The 18,948-nt window shown below is 50.3% G+C and overlaps 1 protein-coding gene across 4 annotated transcripts in view; it reads right to left on the reverse strand.

Moving 5' to 3' along the window:
* Nucleotides 1–18,948, reverse strand: part of Actn1 (actinin alpha 1) — a 100,442-nt gene that overhangs the window by 16,233 nt on the left and 65,261 nt on the right. For 3 of the 4 annotated variants that reach the window (XM_006973102.4, XM_006973103.4, XM_006973105.4), the window contains exons 4-10: nt 18,251–18,337; nt 16,095–16,182; nt 15,596–15,674; nt 12,607–12,688; nt 10,998–11,083; nt 4,220–4,312; nt 2,761–2,991 (exon numbers count right to left, since the gene is read on the reverse strand). In XM_006973102.4, coding sequence (XP_006973164.3) covers nt 2,761–2,991; nt 4,220–4,312; nt 10,998–11,083; nt 12,607–12,688; nt 15,596–15,674; nt 16,095–16,182; nt 18,251–18,337 — 746 coding nt within the window. Of the gene's footprint in view, nt 1–2,760; nt 2,992–4,219; nt 4,313–10,352; nt 10,431–10,997; nt 11,084–12,606; nt 12,689–15,595; nt 15,675–16,094; nt 16,183–18,250; nt 18,338–18,948 lie in introns of those variants that run through there. The other variant, XM_076550953.1, reaches the window with a different exon arrangement.

Below are 18,948 nucleotides of genomic sequence, written 5' to 3' on the forward strand. Positions count from 1 at the left end.
AGGCCTATATTAGGCCTAAACCTTGGTGCCATGTAGTTGTACTTAAATCATTTCAATGGAAAGTGTCTTAGTGATTGGAACTTCTAGTGCAGTTTGGAGTTCTTCCATTTGAAAAATGGGATATTTGCATGGGATTGTTTGAATCTTGTTTTCTAGTCCCTCCCCATCACTACCCTCATAGTCTGAAGGTAGATTTTTCTCTTGATAAAGGAACAAAAAAAGTGAACATCTTGTTTGTAAATAGGTATCTAGTAACTAGCGGTAAACTTGAAATGGTAGAATTCTTTAAAGCCTAATTCTAGGTAGCCTTAAGAAAATGTATCTTAATTATTTTTGAACCTGTATTCACCTTGTTTTTTTCAAATATCTTAAGTTATATTTTCTTTTTCAGAGCTGCTTCTTATTTGGGGCTACTTTTTTTTTTTTTTAAATTGAGGCGTAATTCATAAAAGGGTATATTGTTTTGATGAGACTTTTTACAACTGCGGCTGGATGTCTTTCTTTAGTCTTCCAAGAAGGGCCATTTTACTTTTTTAGAGTTACTTTTTAAAGTCATGAGGTCAACAACTTAGACTACTATGCATGTAAGTGCTAATGCAAATTAAAACCCAAGTTGACCTCCAGCAGCAGTTCATTCTATGTTGACAGTGAGAGAACACTTTGCCTGTTAGGATACTGTTACTTGTGGACTGAAATGCTGAAGAAACCCCTCCCCCTATTTTGTTGTTTGCAAAAATCAAGGTATATTCTAGGGTTTCCTGGTTGACCTCAACAGATAAACTGAGATGATAGTCTTAGTTCAGAAATGATCTGAATGTAGATTTACAGTCTACGTGTACAGCTGGCTAAGTGAGATCGCTTTCACAGTTCTGCATGTATCCCATCGGCTCCCCATTAGTCACTGAACTCTTAAAACTGGTATTGTAACATTATCACAATGTTTTGTGCCAATTTTATAAACTTTACAGTGCAATATGTGTTCCTTTTCTGAGGCAAACCAAAGGTATATTTCTCAAGGTTCTGCTGCTAACAGCAGCGTTGATGGAGGATTTTTTATACATTTGTAATAGATAGAAATAAACCAGAAAAAAAGAAGAAAAAAAAAAGTGGTGGAGGAAAAAGTGAACACTGCAAGAATACTCAAAAGGGCTGAGAGTTGCAAACACCAAGAATGGCTTTGCATAGTAAATGGAATAGAACAGCTCTGAACTATAGCTTACTTTTCCTGGTTTGGTCTGACAGAATGATTGAATGCTTTTGTACAAAAATCAGAGCCTTAAAAACAAGGATTTGGTGAGATTGTAAAATGGTGTGCCACTTTGGCAAAACAGTTTGATGGTTGGTCAAAATGCAAAACATTGTTACTCTGTTACTCAACAATTCTACCCTTAGGAATATATCCTCAAACTACTGAAAATGTGCACCTATGAAACATGTACATGAAGGTTTACAGCAGTGTGTTGCTAATAGTAAAAAAGTTAAAACAACTCAAATAGCTATCAAATACTGGAGAGAAATAAAATGTGGCTTATTCATACAATAGAATATTATTAAGACATAAAAATGAATGAGAAACTGACAGATTAAATGTCTTTGGTGAACCTTCATAATTTCATTTGTAGATCTTTCCATTTCTAATTTATAAATACATTCGGGGTTATAAATTATAAATGTACTGCCTCCTGTCAACATTGTATACTTCTATTTGATGATTTCTGTGTCAAACATTATATGGAAATGTTTCCAAGTATTTTCTGTATTAACTGTGAATGAATAGAACAAAATAAATTGCCTGTGATGGGAAAAAAAAAAAGAGTCATTTAAAATTATATTTATATAGAAAGATTAAAACTGGACTTGGCAATCATAGGCCTGTAATCCTAGCTACTTAGAACGTCAAGGCAGAATCTCAAGTTCAAGGCCTTCATGGTTGAGTCCTAGGCCAGCCTGGATGAGTTGACACCCAGGATGAGTTATCTCACAGAAAAATAATAAAAAGGGTGCTGGGGATGTGATCTTGTATCAGAGCACTTGCCTAACACGCATGAAGACCTAGATTCAAGGCCTAGAGTCATAAATAAATAAATAAATAAAAAGGATCTTTTCAAATTAAAACAAAATCGATGGTAGGTAGTAAGATTATAAATAACTTCTACTTTTTAATACTTTACTTATTTGTATATTAGAAATACTCTACAAAAAATTAGTTATTTAAGATAACCAAAGTTTTGCTTTATTTTTGCGGTTGTTATTTTATTTTGAAAGTACTTAAAGCTATATAAAATTAAAAATTAGCCGGGCAGCAGTGGCGCACGCCTTTAATCCCAGCACTCAGGAGGCAGAGCCAGGCCTGTGAGTTCGAGGCCAGCCTGGGCTACCAAGTGAGTTCCAGGAAAGGCGCAAAGCTACACAGAGAAACCCTGTCTCGAAAAACCAAAAAATAAAAAATAAAATAAAATAAATTAAAAAATTAAAAATTAACATTATTGCTTGGTTCAGTATGACCACACATCCTGTTTAAAACACTATTTTTTTAAGGGGCAGGGGAAGTTTGGAATGCTCAGGGGTTGAGAAGAGCAAGCCTGACCCAGAGCAGTCAGGGGAGAAGGTGGCTATGGCCTCTGCGCCTGAGCTCAAGCCTGGGCAGCGACAAAGTGAAAGAAACGTGGAACATGGCAGGTAGGTAGAAGAAAACCCATCTCCAGGCAGCTGGGGGACGGAGGTGGCCAGGCAGGCCCCAGACCTGCCCCTGGCACTCACCGAGACCATCCTGCCCTCGGAAGGCATGAAGGCGGGCCGGTTGCTGAGGCGCAGCTTGGTCTGCAGCGTGTTGAAGTTGATCTCCAGCTGGCACTTCTCCTGCACCTTGGGCGGCTTGTGCAGGCGCCGGTAGTCTCGGAAGTCCTCCAGCTTCTGCTGCATGGCATGCATGGTGTTCTCAGGCACCCGGTTCTCCAGCCAGGGGATGGTGCGGCGGATCCACTCCAACAGCTGAGGCGAGAGGGCAGAGAGGAGGCATGGGGCGAGGATGCTGGAGGAAGGTGTGGGCAAAGGCCAGCTTGTCCTCGCAGGAAGAGGGCTGGCAAAAAGTCTCTCCTGATGGCACACTCCCTTCCCAACGACCCATTAGGGCCTCACCATGCCACGTAGGAAGGCTTCCGGGTGCTCCCTCCAAGGTGACCAGGATATGGTCAACTCAGAGCCCATGCCCCTCATCTTCTCTGCCCTGATAGGGACAAACCAAAGAACCACAGCCTGCTTTGCAAGGAGACCTGAAGCCTCAGTTTCTCAATCTATACCAAGCAGGGATGTAACAGAACAGGGATCTCCAGCCTCAAAAAAGAAGAGGCTAGATGTAACAGAATAGGGATCTCTGGCCTAGAGGCTAGAATCCGGGACAGCCTAGATTTCTATCCGGGAGCCATGGTGGGTATTATGAAGACGTAGGACTGCGAAGATGGATGACAGGAAGCCTACGGGAACACCTGCATATTGCCAGGCATGACCCACGGGGGTGACTCACAGAAATAATCATAGAAATACTACATGGTCAAGTGCTATCAGCACCCCCATTATGGAGGAGGCACCCAAGGCTCTGCTCTGCCAGGTCACGCAGCTTGCTGTGGTGACTGGCTGAACCGATGAGGCACGGATTAAAGCCTGGGCGTCTGGCTCTCACTAAACTGGAAGGCAGAGCCACCAAAAGGCCAGGGGGAGCAGACCAAAAGGAGCAGTACTTTAACCCAAATGACAGGGGGGCAACCGGCTAACTTCTTGCCATCCTGTCCCCTGCTGGCCTGGACTGAGCCAGCCTGAGCCAGTACTGAGCCCTCCCAGGCGTGTGGCTTCTCAGAACCTGACGTAGCCCTGTACTATCAAGTTTAGACCAAAACTTACAGAGCGTCAGTAGACCAGGCTGCACAGGCCTCTGAGATCCCAGGGCTCAACTCCCACTCAGTAAGCGAAAGAAAAAACAAGAGCCAGAGAGGTGGAGGCATTCTCCCAGGCTCACTGTAAGCCAGACACCTCCTCTTCCTCCTCCTCTGTCTTCACTTCTGCTCCCCCAGAGGCCCAGAACCAAACTGCCCTAGGTTAACTGTGCTTGGCTCATGTACTGCACCAGCCTGGGACTGTGTCCACAGAATGACTGTGCAGGCACCGAGCCTTGTGTGTGTGTGTGTGGGGGGGGCACAGTCTGGAAGAACACAGGGGTACCCACATCACTGGCCAGCTTCTCGTAGTCTTCCATAAGCTGTTCATTCTCTTGATTGACGGCCAAGACTTTGCAGATGCGGTTGGCTGCTGTCTCCGCCTGGCGACGAGATAGAAAAGTCATGACCAGCCTGCCCCAGCAATGGGGGGGGGGGCCCCCACCCTGGACACACCTGTGTCAACAAGCCCCTCCCCTCTGCTACTCCATGTGGTTGGCAAGGAGCCCCTGAGGCCATGTCACACTCCCCTGTCTCCTGCATCATTCTCTTGGCCAGCCCCGGACAAGGGTTGATTCCCGTCATGCATGCTGGGAAGAAATAAACCAAGTAACTGAGGCATTCAAAATCTCAGGCCGGGTGGAGAAAGGAAGAGATTCATGCCCATCCTGGGATTCCAGGGATCACAAGACTTGGGACCTCGGGCTGGATCTGACAGGACTTTGAAGATGGGAGAACTTCAAATGTGAAAGCGTGAGAAGGTGCTGGTTGACAGCGAGGCCTCTCGGGTTCCCTGAAGGATCTCCAGAGGCTCCTGGTTCAAAGCCCTTTAGGGAAAAGCTAAAGGCATGGCAGTGTACGGAGGAGGAGATGTAATGCTCAACCCAGCACAGGTGCCGACGGCTCAGCTAAGATCACACCATGCACCAAGCACTGGACCCGGAGAGACCAGAGACAGAGAAGAATGAGGAGAGATGGAATGGTAACCAGCCACAAGGCCTAGCACCCCACAGAGACCCAGCCTCTGGTGACGGCTAAGGGTCCTGTGTACCCAACATCAGCAGGGACCCTGTGTTCCCAATCCCACTTCACTTCAGTGATTTTGATGTTAGGATCTCACTAGGTAGCCCTGGCTATCCTGAAACTCACTCCTGTTGACCAGGATGGCCTTGAACTAACTCATAGAGAGCTGGCCACCTCTGCCTCCCAAGTGCTGGGTGTGTGTAAAGGTGTCCACTGTCACACCTGGTCCACTTGAGTGGTTCTGAATTGAGTTGTGGCCTCGTACATATACCAACCCTAGTCCAAGGAGAAGTGTGAATGTGAAGCTCTTTGGGGACCACAGGGCAGAAAGGAGACAGCTGAAGGTAGAGAAAACCTTCAGCTGTCCCTATGAGAAGAGACAGATGAACCCTGGGACCCTGGAGACAGGTGACCTATAGATGATCAAGGACACCTGGTATGAGAAAAAGGAAGGCAAAACCCAAATCTGGTTGATGAACAAAAAGAGTTTCTGTTACCACAAAACGAGACTGAGTGTAAAGAATTCCTTGAGAACTGGAAGAAATGACTATGATACATGTGGGGTTTTTTTTCCAAGAAGAATTTTTCAAAGAGGAAATGCCAAGCAAATCACATGCCTTGTGGGGGAGTGAGCTGGGACCCACAGGGGATGATACAGAACAAAACTGTCCCGAAGGTCTCTCAAGTGAACAGTCCAGAGACTGTATCCTACAGTGTGGGTACCGAACAGCTGGGACTCCCAGAAGAGAACGCGAGAACGGCCAGAGAGGGACTCTGGGTCCCCAGCCCAGTCATCATCCCTGCCCTCAAACTCAACCCCGTCCTGGAGATGACGGGGCCCCTTCTCATACAGACGTCCTGCTCGCCTGCCATCTTCTCGAGAACCACTGAGTAACTGTGGCGAATTCCCTGAGGCGCTGAAGAAATGAGTCGCTTCCCAGGAGCCTACCCCTAAGGGGCAGGATCCAGAAAGAATGCAGCCTTTTGAGCACCAGGTCAGTATGCTTCATGAAAACTGGCTGGGATGATGATCCTGCCTGGTGTTACCAAAACTGCTTCCACCAAAGTTAAGGCAGAGAGAGGACCACAGACAACCAGGAGGTGGCTGCAGACACTGCCACAAACAAGTCATGGGTAGCTCCTCATTGCAGATAAACAACAGCTGCAGGCTGGCCAGGAACCTCACAAATCTCCTGCCTCTGACCCCAGAGTACTGGGATTAGAGGCATGCACCACCGTGCCAGCTTGCTGCTATCAATGCCAATGTAAATAAATCCCAACTTAAACTTGCAGTCCTCCAGATGCATCCTGAATCCTGCACTCAGCAGCCGTAAATTTATCTGCCAAGTTGGTAGGCTGGGTGGGGTATGAGTCCATACAATTTTAAGAGCTGTGCTCTTAAAGCCTTGCCGCAGCCTGTAGATAGTTCCATAGCCAAAGAAGAGTCCTTTGGATGAAACCTGGGGAAGACTTCTACATGGGACTCCTGAGGATGTTTTCCCAGGATCTAACGCCTGACCTTTTCAGGCTGGCCTCAGCAGAAGAGAGCTGGAGAACTCTACCAGCATCCCCAAAGGACCAGCTTTGGAGAAAACAGACCCACAGAGCACAAGAGTGCTTTCTTTAAAAAGGTCCCACCTGTGAACACTTGTGGGTCACCTTGAGGGACCTTTGAGAAGCAGGTTCTTGAAAGACAGAGGCTAAAGTCCTCAGAATACTGTCTCCCCGCCTCCCCCCACTTCCTTCCACAGGCTGCAACCCTGAGTAAGCCTGCCAGGGGCATAGGGGACACACGCTTTCAAGTGTCCCGCTTATGAAGACGGATGGACGGACCAGTCACTACCAACCTCAGCCAGAGGGAGACAAGGCAACTTGGCTGGCCTTGCCAACCTCACCCACAGAGTGAAGGGAATCAGGCTGCAGATGGCGAAAGCAGCCCCGTGACAGCCATCCTAAGCATCTGGCTTCTCAGGTTCCCCTCCCCAGAGCTACAAGAAGCCCAGGGCAGGGTGGGAGTGGAGGGGGAAATTAACAGCAGCACAGTGTGTAAGCAATGCTCGCGAGGCTGCTGGAGTTCAGAAACACCAGGGAGGGACTTGGACCAGGAGAGGAAAAAAAAGGGCCCTGGGAGAAAGGCAGAGAGGAAGCCATGCAGAAGAAAACCCAGGTTGGGTTCGGGCTTTGGGTTTTCTATGACGGGACGGGCTGTTCTAAAACCTACGCTAGCGAAGCAGGCTGCCCAAGTCTTTCCAGACGACAGACTGCATGAGATAATGCAAGGAATCATAGACGCCAACGGGCCGAGAATACACTCCAGAGAAAAAGAGGCCAGATGCGTATTCCCACGTTCGCCGTGACCACTTTCAATCGTTACTACTGTTGGTACAACTTTTTCTTTGTTTTGTTTTGACACAGGGTTTCTCTATGTAGCCCTAGCTGTCCTGAAACTTGCTATGGAGACCAGGTTGCCCTTAAACTCAGAGAGCCACCTACCTCTCTGCCTCCTAAGTGCTGGGGTTAAAGGCATGCGTCACCACACCCAGCCACACAACTATATATGTGTGTGTGTGTGTGTGTGTATACATATATATGTGTGTGTGTGTGTGTGTGTGTGTGTGTGTGTGTGTGTGTGTATACATATATATACACATCCATGACCTATTATTCTTAGAGATTTAGCTATCGCTTGCCAGAGTTCCACCCTGATAATCAGAGTGCCAAGTCACCGGAGACAGATCCATCTATAGAGAGGCTGTCATCAGAGTGTCATCAAATATTCAAACCAGGCAAAGTGAAACACCAGGGCTCCACCACCCACAACCCACTGTTTATATGAATGCTACAAAGTGCTCATTGGTCATGTTTTTAGCAAAAATTCCCCGAATCTAGCTAAAATTGCCTTCCCTCCCGCCCAGTGACTGCCATCCTGTCTACCCCCACCCCCCCAAGCCAGGCTTGCTAAGCCCAACAGATCATGGCTTCTAGCCCCAGAATGGAGCTTCCTCAAGACAAGCAGGCTGGGGTGGGTTTGGGGACACACGTCTGTCCCGCCACCTGTGCCTCGATTTCCCCAGAACTCCCCGTCCTATGGTGGCTCGGCAATGCTGCTTTCTTTCTTTCCTCCCCTCTCACGCCTCAAAGCTTCCGCCTGATCCGTGACGACCTTGTCTGTCCCCGCTGTTAGTAGTGAGTGACTCCTTAGTGACGGTCTCTTCGCCCTTCCCTAGTGGTACCCGAGCCTTTCCTGGGGGAATGTTTTCCCACCCCACACCTCCAAGCTCCCAGCTGCTGCTCAGAGAAGGCACCCTGCAGCCCCCAGCTGTCTCCTCTGGACAGAGCCGCAGCACAGAAACCCCGCTGAGGCCGCCTCCTTGTCCTCATTCATGCCTTTCCAGACAGGTATAGCGTCTGTGGATGGGAATACATTTTCTCCCTTAGAAGGCTTACACTCCTGGACCGAGTGATTGATGGACAGGTGGATGGATGCAGACAGCTCCACCTGTCCCTAAACATCCAGAAACACGCACAGCAGATCCAGTTTGCCCCTTCGGGGGGCCAGCTCCTAGAAATAGCTCCCAAGAGACCTCCGAAGTACCAGCTGCATAAACAAAACCCTGATGCTCTCTCCACCCATTCTAAACCCGGGAAGCAGGGAATCAGAATCCAAACCAGCCTGCCAAACAGAAGCTGGTCCTCACCCAATGAGGACAGTCCCTCAACAGCTGTGTCCATCATATGCTTGCGTGGAAATGTACAGAGGCGCTCGCACGTGCCTATTAACTGGGACCTTTCCACTTCTATTATCCATGAGTGGCCAGAGAGAGGCGAGGAGAAGAGGGTGGGCCGTGGATATGGCTTGGCTCTGGAAGATGTCTGTCATGGGGACCAGCCGCAGAGGAAGTCAAGACAAGAGTGCGAGATGCAGAGAGACTCCTTCATCTCCTTGCCCCCCAAACCAGAGGGACACGTCCTTCTGGGGCTGACCACTCTAGGCAGATGCTGTAGAAGTGACTGGGGACAGCTCTGGATCAAGCGAGACACCCCACACCCCGCCACACTGTCTATGCCCCTATCTATCCCGGGATGTAGACAAAAGCATGAAATGGTTGCAACAGGGATGAGAAACGGGAGAGGGCACAGGGAGGGAGGGTTTCGGAGGGAGAGCCACACAAATCCCACACTCCCTACTGCACACTGGATACATACACCATACCACATCTCTTCCATGCCATGCCTGTGTGCACGCGTGCATGCACGCACACACACACACACACACACACACACACACACACACACACACACAGCCCTCCTGAGCGTCATCATCAGCCAGGCCACAGAGAAGTATCAGAGACAGGCAAGGCCAGTGCCAGGAGGCATGAAGCCCAGGGCAGAATCCCTAAAGGCAAAGGACATGAAAAAGAGGAACGGGATAGTCAGACAGAGGGGACAGGCCACCTCAATCAGCCTGGCCAGGACACTCTGTGTGGTTGGTAGGCTGAGCACACATGCCCAACCAAGGCAAGCAGAGAAGCTGCCCATACTCTGGCTAAGAGGTCAGGGACAGGGTTCCGGAAAGGTTGGCAGGAGAGCAGCAGAGGTGAGGGGCAGAGGAAGAGAAGGAGTCAGGAGGCCAGCAGGAGGACTGGGAAGTTGGAGGCTGGCCACCCCTGAGAAAGGCAGGTCTGGGGCACCCATCCAGTGGGTACCAGGGTTACTGCCAGCCCATCTGGTTGTCTTTGGGCAATTTTTTTTAAAGGTACCCTTTATTTTAAAAAAAAAAAAAAAAAAGACTGATTTGGTTAGAAGACATTTTACCGCTGGACCTGAAGCTTGGCCGTAAAATGCTTACCTAGGAAGCACCAGGCCCTGGGTTCAAACCCCAGCACCACTACAAAAAGAAAGAGAGAGTGAAAAGAAAAAGACGTCTTTTGCTGCCATCTGCAGAGTAATTTTAGTAACTAATGTTTGAATCTCCACAGTCTGTGGCACACAGGTGGCACTCTTATGTATAATTTACAGCTATCCACGAGAGGCCTGGCTGGCAAACGGCATGCAGGACTCTGGCCTGGACGTCAGGGAGAAGGCAGAAGACATCTCCCAGCCCTGGCTCCGGCCTAGATTTGAGAAGATGGCCTTGCTCCGGCAGGAAGAAGGGAGGGTCAGCAGGGAAAGGGATTCTGGGTATTTAAGGGAAGGGCTTAGGATCCAGGCTCTGATAGCTTGGCCGCCTTCCCCCTCTGTGGAGTCCACCCAGAGGCTGGGCTTCTCCGGCCTCTGCACGTGGGCATTAACTAACCCTCTCTCCGTCAGGGGGAACTGCTGCTGGTGTCCAGCGAGGAGGACAAGATGGGCCAAGGGCGCGGCGGGGAGAGTGGGCGAGGAGGCCAAGGGCGAGCTCACCTTCTGCGCCCCAGAAGGCGTGGCAGTGACATGAGACACTAGGTCACATGGCCTCCCCCTCCGGCCTTAGCGTGCCTACACATCTGCACAGAGAAGGAGAAGAGGTTGAGGAGAGAAAGCAGAACAGCGTGGAGCAAACCCGAACAGCAGCAGTGGACAGAGAGCACGAGACAGAAGGGGGACGGACGGACGGACGGACAGACGGACAGACGGGCGGGAGGAGAGGAGAGGGCCGGAGGGACGTGAGCAGAGAGGGAAATGAGCAAGGGGCGGAGGGAGGGATGGGAGCGGAGCTTCCACTACGCACTTCAGATAGGGCCACTCAGAGGCCAAGAGGACCGACCCACGGATCCCCCACACCCAGCCCTCCGGCCTGGGCCACGCAGCGGGTTCCAGAGGACTAGCGCTTGCTAAATGTTCTTGGTCCTAATACACGGTGAGAGACCGCAGAGGAGTAGTGTGAGAGAGGAGGCGAGCAAGACCTCTTCATAAACACAGCTGGCTAGCCACGAGACCAGAACCCAGGCCTTCCAGACACCTGCACCGGGACATGGAGGGATGGACGACGGAGGGAAGGGTAGGGGGGCATGGCTGGGATCTGGCATGAGGTGTGCCGGGCAGAGAAGGGGCAGGGGTCCCAGGTACCTTCTGGGCTCCAGAGAAGGCATGGTAGAAACTAGACACATAAGTCATAATGGCTTTCTCATCCGGCCGGGCAGTTCCGACAATGTCTGGAGGGAGAGATAAAAAGAGAGAGAGAGATGCAGTTAAAGCTGCCTACTGAACGTACCGCGCATCTCACAAGGGGGTGGCTGGATGCAGAAGCCTGCCGACTGTGAAGCAACCTTGCCTTTCAAAGGCCCATCCTGAATCTAGCCAGCCTCCGGAGTCAACTTCCACTAACAGGAACATGGACACAGCGGAATGGGGGAGGTGATACCCCAGGAGGCAAGCAAAGAAGCCCACAGGGAATACCCTACTGGTGGCTCTCCTCAACCACAAGGTCAGCGGCATCAATAAAAGGAAGCAGGGGAAGGGCTGAAGATGGAAATGACATATGGAACTCACCAACCAAACACATGCATGAATGCAGCCAACCCATGGACTAAAGCCAGCCCACTCTCAAGGGCAAGTTTCAATAGGGGACTCTGGCTATGAGCAGGACAGGTGATATATCGGGAATTACTGGCACGTTGGCTGGATGTGAAACGGACTTTTTGTGTTTTTGAGAGTCTCACTTAGGTAGCCCAGGTTGGCCTCAAATTCACGATCCTCCTGTCTCAGCCTCCCCAGTGCTGAGATTACAGGCATGTGTCACACATCTGGTCTGTGGACCGTATTTTGATTACATGCAAGATACCCATCTTTCTCCCTTCCCTCCTCCCCAACTTGGTCTTTCAAGATAAAGTTTCTCTGTGTAGCCTTGGCTGTCGTGGAACTCAGAGATGCGCCTGCCTCTGCCTCCCAAGTGCTGGGATTGAAGGTGTGCGCCACCACCGCCCAGCTAATACCCATATCTTCAAGGCACGTACTTGGAAGCAGGTAGCGGTGACTGAGATTGGATTTAATACAGTCCAACAAAGACAGCAAAAGGACGAAGAAGAAAAATAAGGTGTGATGGACTATCAATAACCCTTCTGGCACGGTGGGCAATACACCATCTCATACTTCTGTGCATGTTTGGAATGTTCCTGAATGCCGCTGGTGGGGTTGCCAGGAGCACAGGGCTGGGGGCAATCTTTTTTTTTTTTTTTTTTTTCGAGACAGGGTTTCTCTGTGTAGCTTTGCGCCTTTCCTGGAACTCACTTGGTAGCCCAGGCTGGCCTTGAACTCACAGAGATCCGCCTGCCTCTGCCTCCCGAGTGCTGGGATTAAAGGCGTGCGCCACCAACGCCCGGCTGGCTGGGGGCAATCTTGGACACCCTCCCTACCCAACCCCCACGCACACCCTAGATTCCCTTCAGTTCAACATGGAGCTGCGGCACTGTAAAATGGTATCAGTGTTGAAGGGAGCCCAAGGGACAGTGGCCACGGTTCCTGCTTCTTCCAAGGACAAGGGGCAGAGGAGGAAGGCCTCCCCTCCCCTCCCCAAGAAGCTCGCTCTATGCAGTCTGCGTGCTACCAGCCAGTGCCTCTTCCTCCGAACCACACAGAATCCCTGGCAGGCAAGTGACCCCCAGCTCTTCAAGCTGAGGTCCCAGCAAACAGCCCCTCTTGCCTCAGCTGCCGGGGAGCAACGGGGGAACGCCCTCACCTTCGGCATCCAGCATCTTCGGGATGTCCAAGAACTTCTCCGCCACGTCAAAGGCTGTGTTCAGGTTTGTGAGCGGATCGTCCTAAAGGAGAAAAGGGCAAAGTGATCGATCATACAGAGAGTCACACGTCACGGCCTGTCCCAGCTGGGAGGGGATGGGGGCGGGGTGACGACGCTCCACCAGCGCTTCCCAGGTTCTGGGTAAGGAAGGCTGGCCTCAAGGCCAGGGGCCACTAGCTGGAGGCTTAAAACATTCTCCTTCCCACCTCAAGCTTCAGTAGTGTATCAAGGAAAAGGGGTGCAACGCTTGGGCCTCATGCTAGAGCTGGGGTAGGAAAGAAGGGCTAAGAAACGACGCTGGGCCGGGCGGTGGTGGTGCACACCTTTAATCCCAGCACTTGGGAGGCAGAGCCAGGCGGATCTCTGTGAGTTCGAGGCCAGCCTGGGCTACCAAGTGAGTTCCAGGAAAGGCACAAAGCTACACAGAGAAACCCTGTCTAGAAAAACCAAAAAAAAAAAAGAAAGAAAGAAAGAAAGGAAGGAAGGAAGGAAGGAAGGAAGGAAGGAAGGAAGGAAGGAAGGAAGGAAGGAAGGAAGGAAGAAAGGAAGAAAGAAAGGAAGGATGCTGGGAGCAGGGACCCATCAGTCCTCGCAGAACGCGTGGGTGAGGAACGCAGACGTAGTTTCCTCCCTCCAAACTCAATAGCTGGGCTGTGCGCTCCTAACGCTGAAAGGTTAGTTAGAAGCTGAACCCACCCCCACCCCGCCCACCCACCCCCCACCGCCGCCGTCTTTTTCCCACATGTTGGGTTCTTCTAAGCAGCCATGGCTTTTTGGTAATTCGCACCTCTGCGATCCTCTCCAGAGAGCTAAATGGGGAGAGAGGGGTGCACAAGGCTGTGGGGGATCTTGGGTCCCTGCACCCTGGAATGTACTTCAAACAGGGAGTTAAGGCAAAATGGCGCAGCTGAATGCCTCCCCAGTCCAGCAGGCAGCAAGCACGTCAGTCTCACAGAACGGTGCAGCTGCTGGGGAGGAGGGCCAGGGCAGGGGGGGGGGGGGAGGTCCTCGAAAAATTAAACCCCTAAGGCCCGGGGATCACTGTGAGAGAGGGGGCAAAAAGACTATAAGAGCCAGAGAGTTTGCTAGGGTCTTGTCTCCTACAAATGCCAGAAACTCTCCCCAAGAAGTCTCACCAACAGGGCTGCCTAAATGTGACCTGAACAAAGACGACGTGGACAGACTGGCTAAGGTAGAAAGGAGAAAGCTTCAGCCTACACAAAGAACCACAGGCAACTGAGGAGTGCTGAGGGCTGGAGAAACAGTCCTCTCCACGCCAAGTGGTCATCTAAATGTCATCACATGGTCAGCCCTGAACATACGCAAACAGGTAACGTTATATGGACTGAACAGTTTATGTACTTAGGAACACACACACACTAACAACAATAATAAAGACAACAACAATAAGAAGAAAGAAGAGGCCACAATTTGAAAGAACAACGGGGAGGGGGGATGATGGTTCATGAGAGGGTCTGGAGGGAGGAAGAGGAAAATGATGTCATTTATTTCTCAAAAAAAAAAAAAAAAAAAAAAACTTAAAAAAAAATTCAACACGGAATTCCCATTCCATCTAGTGGTCCACAGGATTCCGAGAGACACCAAAGAACATGGTCTCAGACAGATGTGTCTGCTGGTGTTCACGGCAGGCAGCCTTGTTCACCAGTCAGAAAGCGGAAGTCGGAGCTCACCAATGGGCACATGAAATACGGACTTTCCCCCGCAAAAACAGCCGAGCTAGTAGGCTGGGACTCTCTTCTCCCTTAGAGGTTAGCCTGAGAATGGTGGCCCCAGCCCTGGACCCAGGACCAGGCCTCAGGCTCCTCTCCATTAGCAGACGGGCCCTTGCCGGTGAGCAGGGGGGTGGGAATCTGTCTCTTCGTCCTAGCAAATCTTGGAGGCGGGGGTGGGGTAGGGGTGGGGGAGTGGGGTGGTGTGTGTGTGGGGGGAATTGGTTTTGTTTTGGGCAGCTTGCTCATCTACCTACACCCTTAAAAAAGCTGCCAGGGCAAGAACATCTTGGTGAGCAAGATGCTGTGGGGCACAGGTGTGTCTGTGGAAGGTGGGAAGCTAGACTGAACACTGCCCTCAGGTATCCTGGGGGAAGGGGAGAAACAGGCTTGTATTCCTAAAAAGATCCCTTGCCAAGAGGCCTACACACTGGTGGGTTCCATTTCCATTCCATTCCAGGTCAGTGTGCGGCTGGGGGAGCCCGTGACACCAGCTTCATGGCAGGTAAGAATGGTTCAGGCCAGGCCTCAACCAAGGTCAGGGCCAGCGTCCTTCCTTCCAACAGCTTGGACACCTACAACCACCACGAGCTTACAAAAGGCCAACTCCTCTCCCCCTCAACATACACTTCTCACTCAAGAAAATCATCACTGATACCCAAATATAAATGAAGGTGACATAATGGTACACAACTTCAAGTCCCAGGCTGCGGCAGGAGGATCACTTGAGTCCAGGAGTTGGAGACCGGCCTAAGCAATAGAGTGAAACCCACCACCACCTCAAAAGCATAAATAAAACCAAGTGGCAACATAGGACACCAAACCTACAGCGTCTGCCTACGACTAGACACAGGACAGGGACACTGGGACAGAATGTCTCTCAGGACATCATCCATAAGTACTGTCACCTTATGAAACCAGAAATAATGTAAAGGAGAAATGTCACTCAGCATCCCATCACTCAAACACTGTGGCCTCCGTGCTGGTCGCTTTCTTGGCGGGCTGTGTATGTACACAGGGATCTGTGACATGCGCACTGGGTAATGAATAGAAGAAGCGATTTTTCTGCTCGCTTCCCGAGCTGGCCCAGAAGGCCCGCACCTTTCAGGCTGGGCATTGGGCTCTGAGCGGTGGTCCTGTCCTGTCCTCCCTCCTGACAGGAGGAGACGGCGTGAGATCAGGTGAGCACACACACGTACCTTCCGCAGCTTGCCATAGTCAATCAACTCAGGCCGGTGGCGGTGGATCAAGGCACAGAAACCAAGGCCATCCTTCCAACTGTCCAGGGAGAGAGAGAGTGGGCCAAGGTGATGACTTCTGCCATTCATTATGAAATCCTCTGGAGCAGGATTTAAAAGGCAGGAGAGAAAGGGAGACCTCTGCCTGCCACATTCCCAGGTATCGGGGTCAAGCTTTTCTGAGTGGTTACAAGTGTCGAGAGGAACCTGCCACGTCCACCCTCCCCTTGCTAAGGCCCACACACCTCAAACCGAGCTCTGGAACCCTGGGCCGGGCTTCCTGACATGATCTTTGAGGGGGTCTTGCCAGTATCACAAACATGAACAAAGCTGTACCAGGCAGCAGTCAGGCCCAAGACGCTATGGGGAAGGTTTTTTTCCCTGACTCTTCCCACCCAAGGGATGAGGGGAGATCCTGAGGAGGCCGGCCTCTGTGGGAGCCCCTGGCCCCAGCACTCACCTGATGTGGAAGTTCTGGATGTTGACATTTTTATATGGGGCCGTCTTCCTCTGACACCACAGAAGCAACCCTTCTTTAGCCGATGTCTCTGTGAAGAAGGGGGACGGGGTCAGCGGGGGGAGGGGAACGGGTTCAGTGGGCTGACCTAGGAGAGTGAGGATGCTGCTACTAAGAGGCCCTGTGGGGGCCTCAAGACCCCAACTCTGTTGCTATAAGGAAGAAAGAAGTCCGGGCCATCCTGTCTATTTGTTTGGCAAAGCTGGAAAAAGTTTCCTTAAGAAACAGGAAAGCGGAACTGGAGAGATGGCTCAGTGGTTAAGAGCACTGGCTGCTCCTCCAGAGGTCCTGAGTTCAATTCCCAGCAACCACATGGTGGCTCACAACCGTCAATAATGGGATCTGATGCCCTCTTCTGGCATGTAAGGATACATGCAGAGCACCCATACATTATAAAAACAAAAACAAAAAATAGAAAATCAAGCCACTTGCACCATGGACTAAAATGTCCAGACAGCTGCAGCTTGCCAGGGTATCTGCCCAACTCCCTTTTATTCAAGAAGTGATAGTGATAAACAAAAACTCAGCAGCTGCTTTCTACTTCAAGGACAACTGGAAGAGCCTATGAAATTCATGTGACCAGAAGCCCCTGGACAGGGGATCACGCAACCTGTGGGGCGAACATGGAGGAACAGGAAGAATGGATTCCTTCCTGTCCAGGTTCATCCGAAGTCAGGCTTCCTCCTGTTACTGCACTGATTTGGCTCTGGTGCCCTGTCCCTCTCTGAGGGGATGCGGGAACTCCCAACTCCAAGGTTACAGACTGCACTGCCTCCCTGTGTTCAGACCCGTGAACTGCAGGTGGCGGCATTTAGTAAATAGAACCTGATGGACCTCACGTATTTTTAACTAATAAAATGGACTTTAAAATAATGCTAAAGGATCTATAGATCTAAAGATTATAATTTTTCAAGCACAATCAATTGGTACGGGGAGACAGGTGTATGGTGCATTCCTTTAATCCCAGCACTCTGGAGGCTGAGGCAGGCTGCTCTCTGGGGGTTCAAAGCCAGCCCGGTCTACATAGCAGGTTCCAGGACAGATAGAGGTACATGGTGAAATCCTGTCTCAAAGTAAATTAATTATATTTTTGGTTGTGAGCCTAGCCTTTAACGGCTGAGCCATCTCTCCAGCCCAAAGTAAATTAATTAAATAAATAATCTGTGTATAAATTGGCATGGGGCTGGAGAGATGGCTCAGCAGTTGAGACCACTTAGTGCTCTCCTAGAGGTTTGGTTTGGTTCCTCACGCCCATGTTAGAGTAGCTCACAATCATCTGTAACACCAGCCCCAGGAGCCAATGTCTCTGGCATCTGAGGGCACCGGCACCCACCTGTACCTGACCACATATGGACACACATGCAAATACACAATTAAAAAAAAATAAAATAAATCTTCATGGGACTGGAGAGACGGCTCCGGGGTTAAAAGTACTTGTTGCTCTCCCAGAGGACTCAAGTTCAGTTCTCAGCACTCACACGGGGAAGCTCACAACTGTAATTCAAGTCTCAGGAGAGCCAATGCCCTTTTCTGGACTCTGGGACATGAGGCACACACACAGTACACAGATATACAGGCAGGTAAAAAAAAACACCCACACACATAAAAGAAAACATTTAAATATGCATATTTAAAAGCATTTTAATCTCAATCTCATCGCTTAAGAAGGCGGTTTTTATATGCATGTACCATGCACATAGCAAACCACAAACAGTAAGTGATAAGAGCACCGTATCAGACACAAAACTCAAAAATGGCTGGAGTAAGCAATCATACCAGGGCAACCTGTGCCGAACTGGAAAGTGGCCACCAGGGGGTGCTATGGGAGCAGTGGTGGACAAGGGCCGCTCACTTTGCTATGATTAATCCTTTTCCGCTAAGGGCCCAGTGAGGCTTTAAGACTCAACCACAGTGGCCTTAGCCTTCAGGAAATGAGGAATGCTGCTAGGTCAACATATTTTGGGGGAGTTATTTGAAGTCATGGTCATTGTTGCCCCAGGTGAGGACATTCTAGATGAGCCTAGAGAAGAGGACTAGGTAAGGGGAGGCAAAGGGAGAGGTAAAAGTTCAAGAGGGAACAGAACACAGCAGAAACCCACCTTCCACAGAGATGTCCTGGATGGCAAAGCGAAGGATGATGGTCCAGATCATGCCCAGGGTCATCTTCACATTCCCATCCACAATTTCTATAGGAACGGTGGCCGGACATGTTAGGTGGATCATAACAAGACGGACACACATTCCCAGCAATCCCATGTCACTTCCTGTACCCCTCAGAAGTCAAACATCACAAATCCCCCACTTCCAGAAGGGGGAAAAAGTATTTACTTATTTATTTGTGCTGGAGATTGAACCTACGCACCTCGAACAGAGTTCCCCTGGTCTAAGGCACACCCAGCTCCACATAAGAAGTCTGTGAAAGTGAGTGGATCGACCAGGATGGATACCAAGAGAGAAGCCCATCTGAGCAAGATTCTCTTGGAAGAGTGGGTCCATCAGAAAGGACGCTCTACCTGAACCACAGTCACCCAGTCTGACAGACAGGAGGGGACAGATTTCTAAGCTCTCACAGAGGTTCTAAGGAGGGGCAATGAATGACCTAGGGGTCTGTGGCCAATCACAGCTCTTAAAATAGCCACTCATGCAGAGAGCCAGGATGAACAACAGCAAGTCACACACATCCATTTTAAGAGCTGCCCTCTTAACCAACCCTCTGATTGGTCAGCCTCAAAATGCCCTAAGCATTAAAATAGATTTTTGTTTTTATAAACCCATTCAAGACGACAGCTCAGACAAC

Source organism: Peromyscus maniculatus, chromosome 14, assembly GCF_049852395.1.
Source record: "Peromyscus maniculatus bairdii isolate BWxNUB_F1_BW_parent chromosome 14, HU_Pman_BW_mat_3.1, whole genome shotgun sequence".
NCBI lineage: Eukaryota > Metazoa > Chordata > Mammalia > Rodentia > Cricetidae > Peromyscus > Peromyscus maniculatus.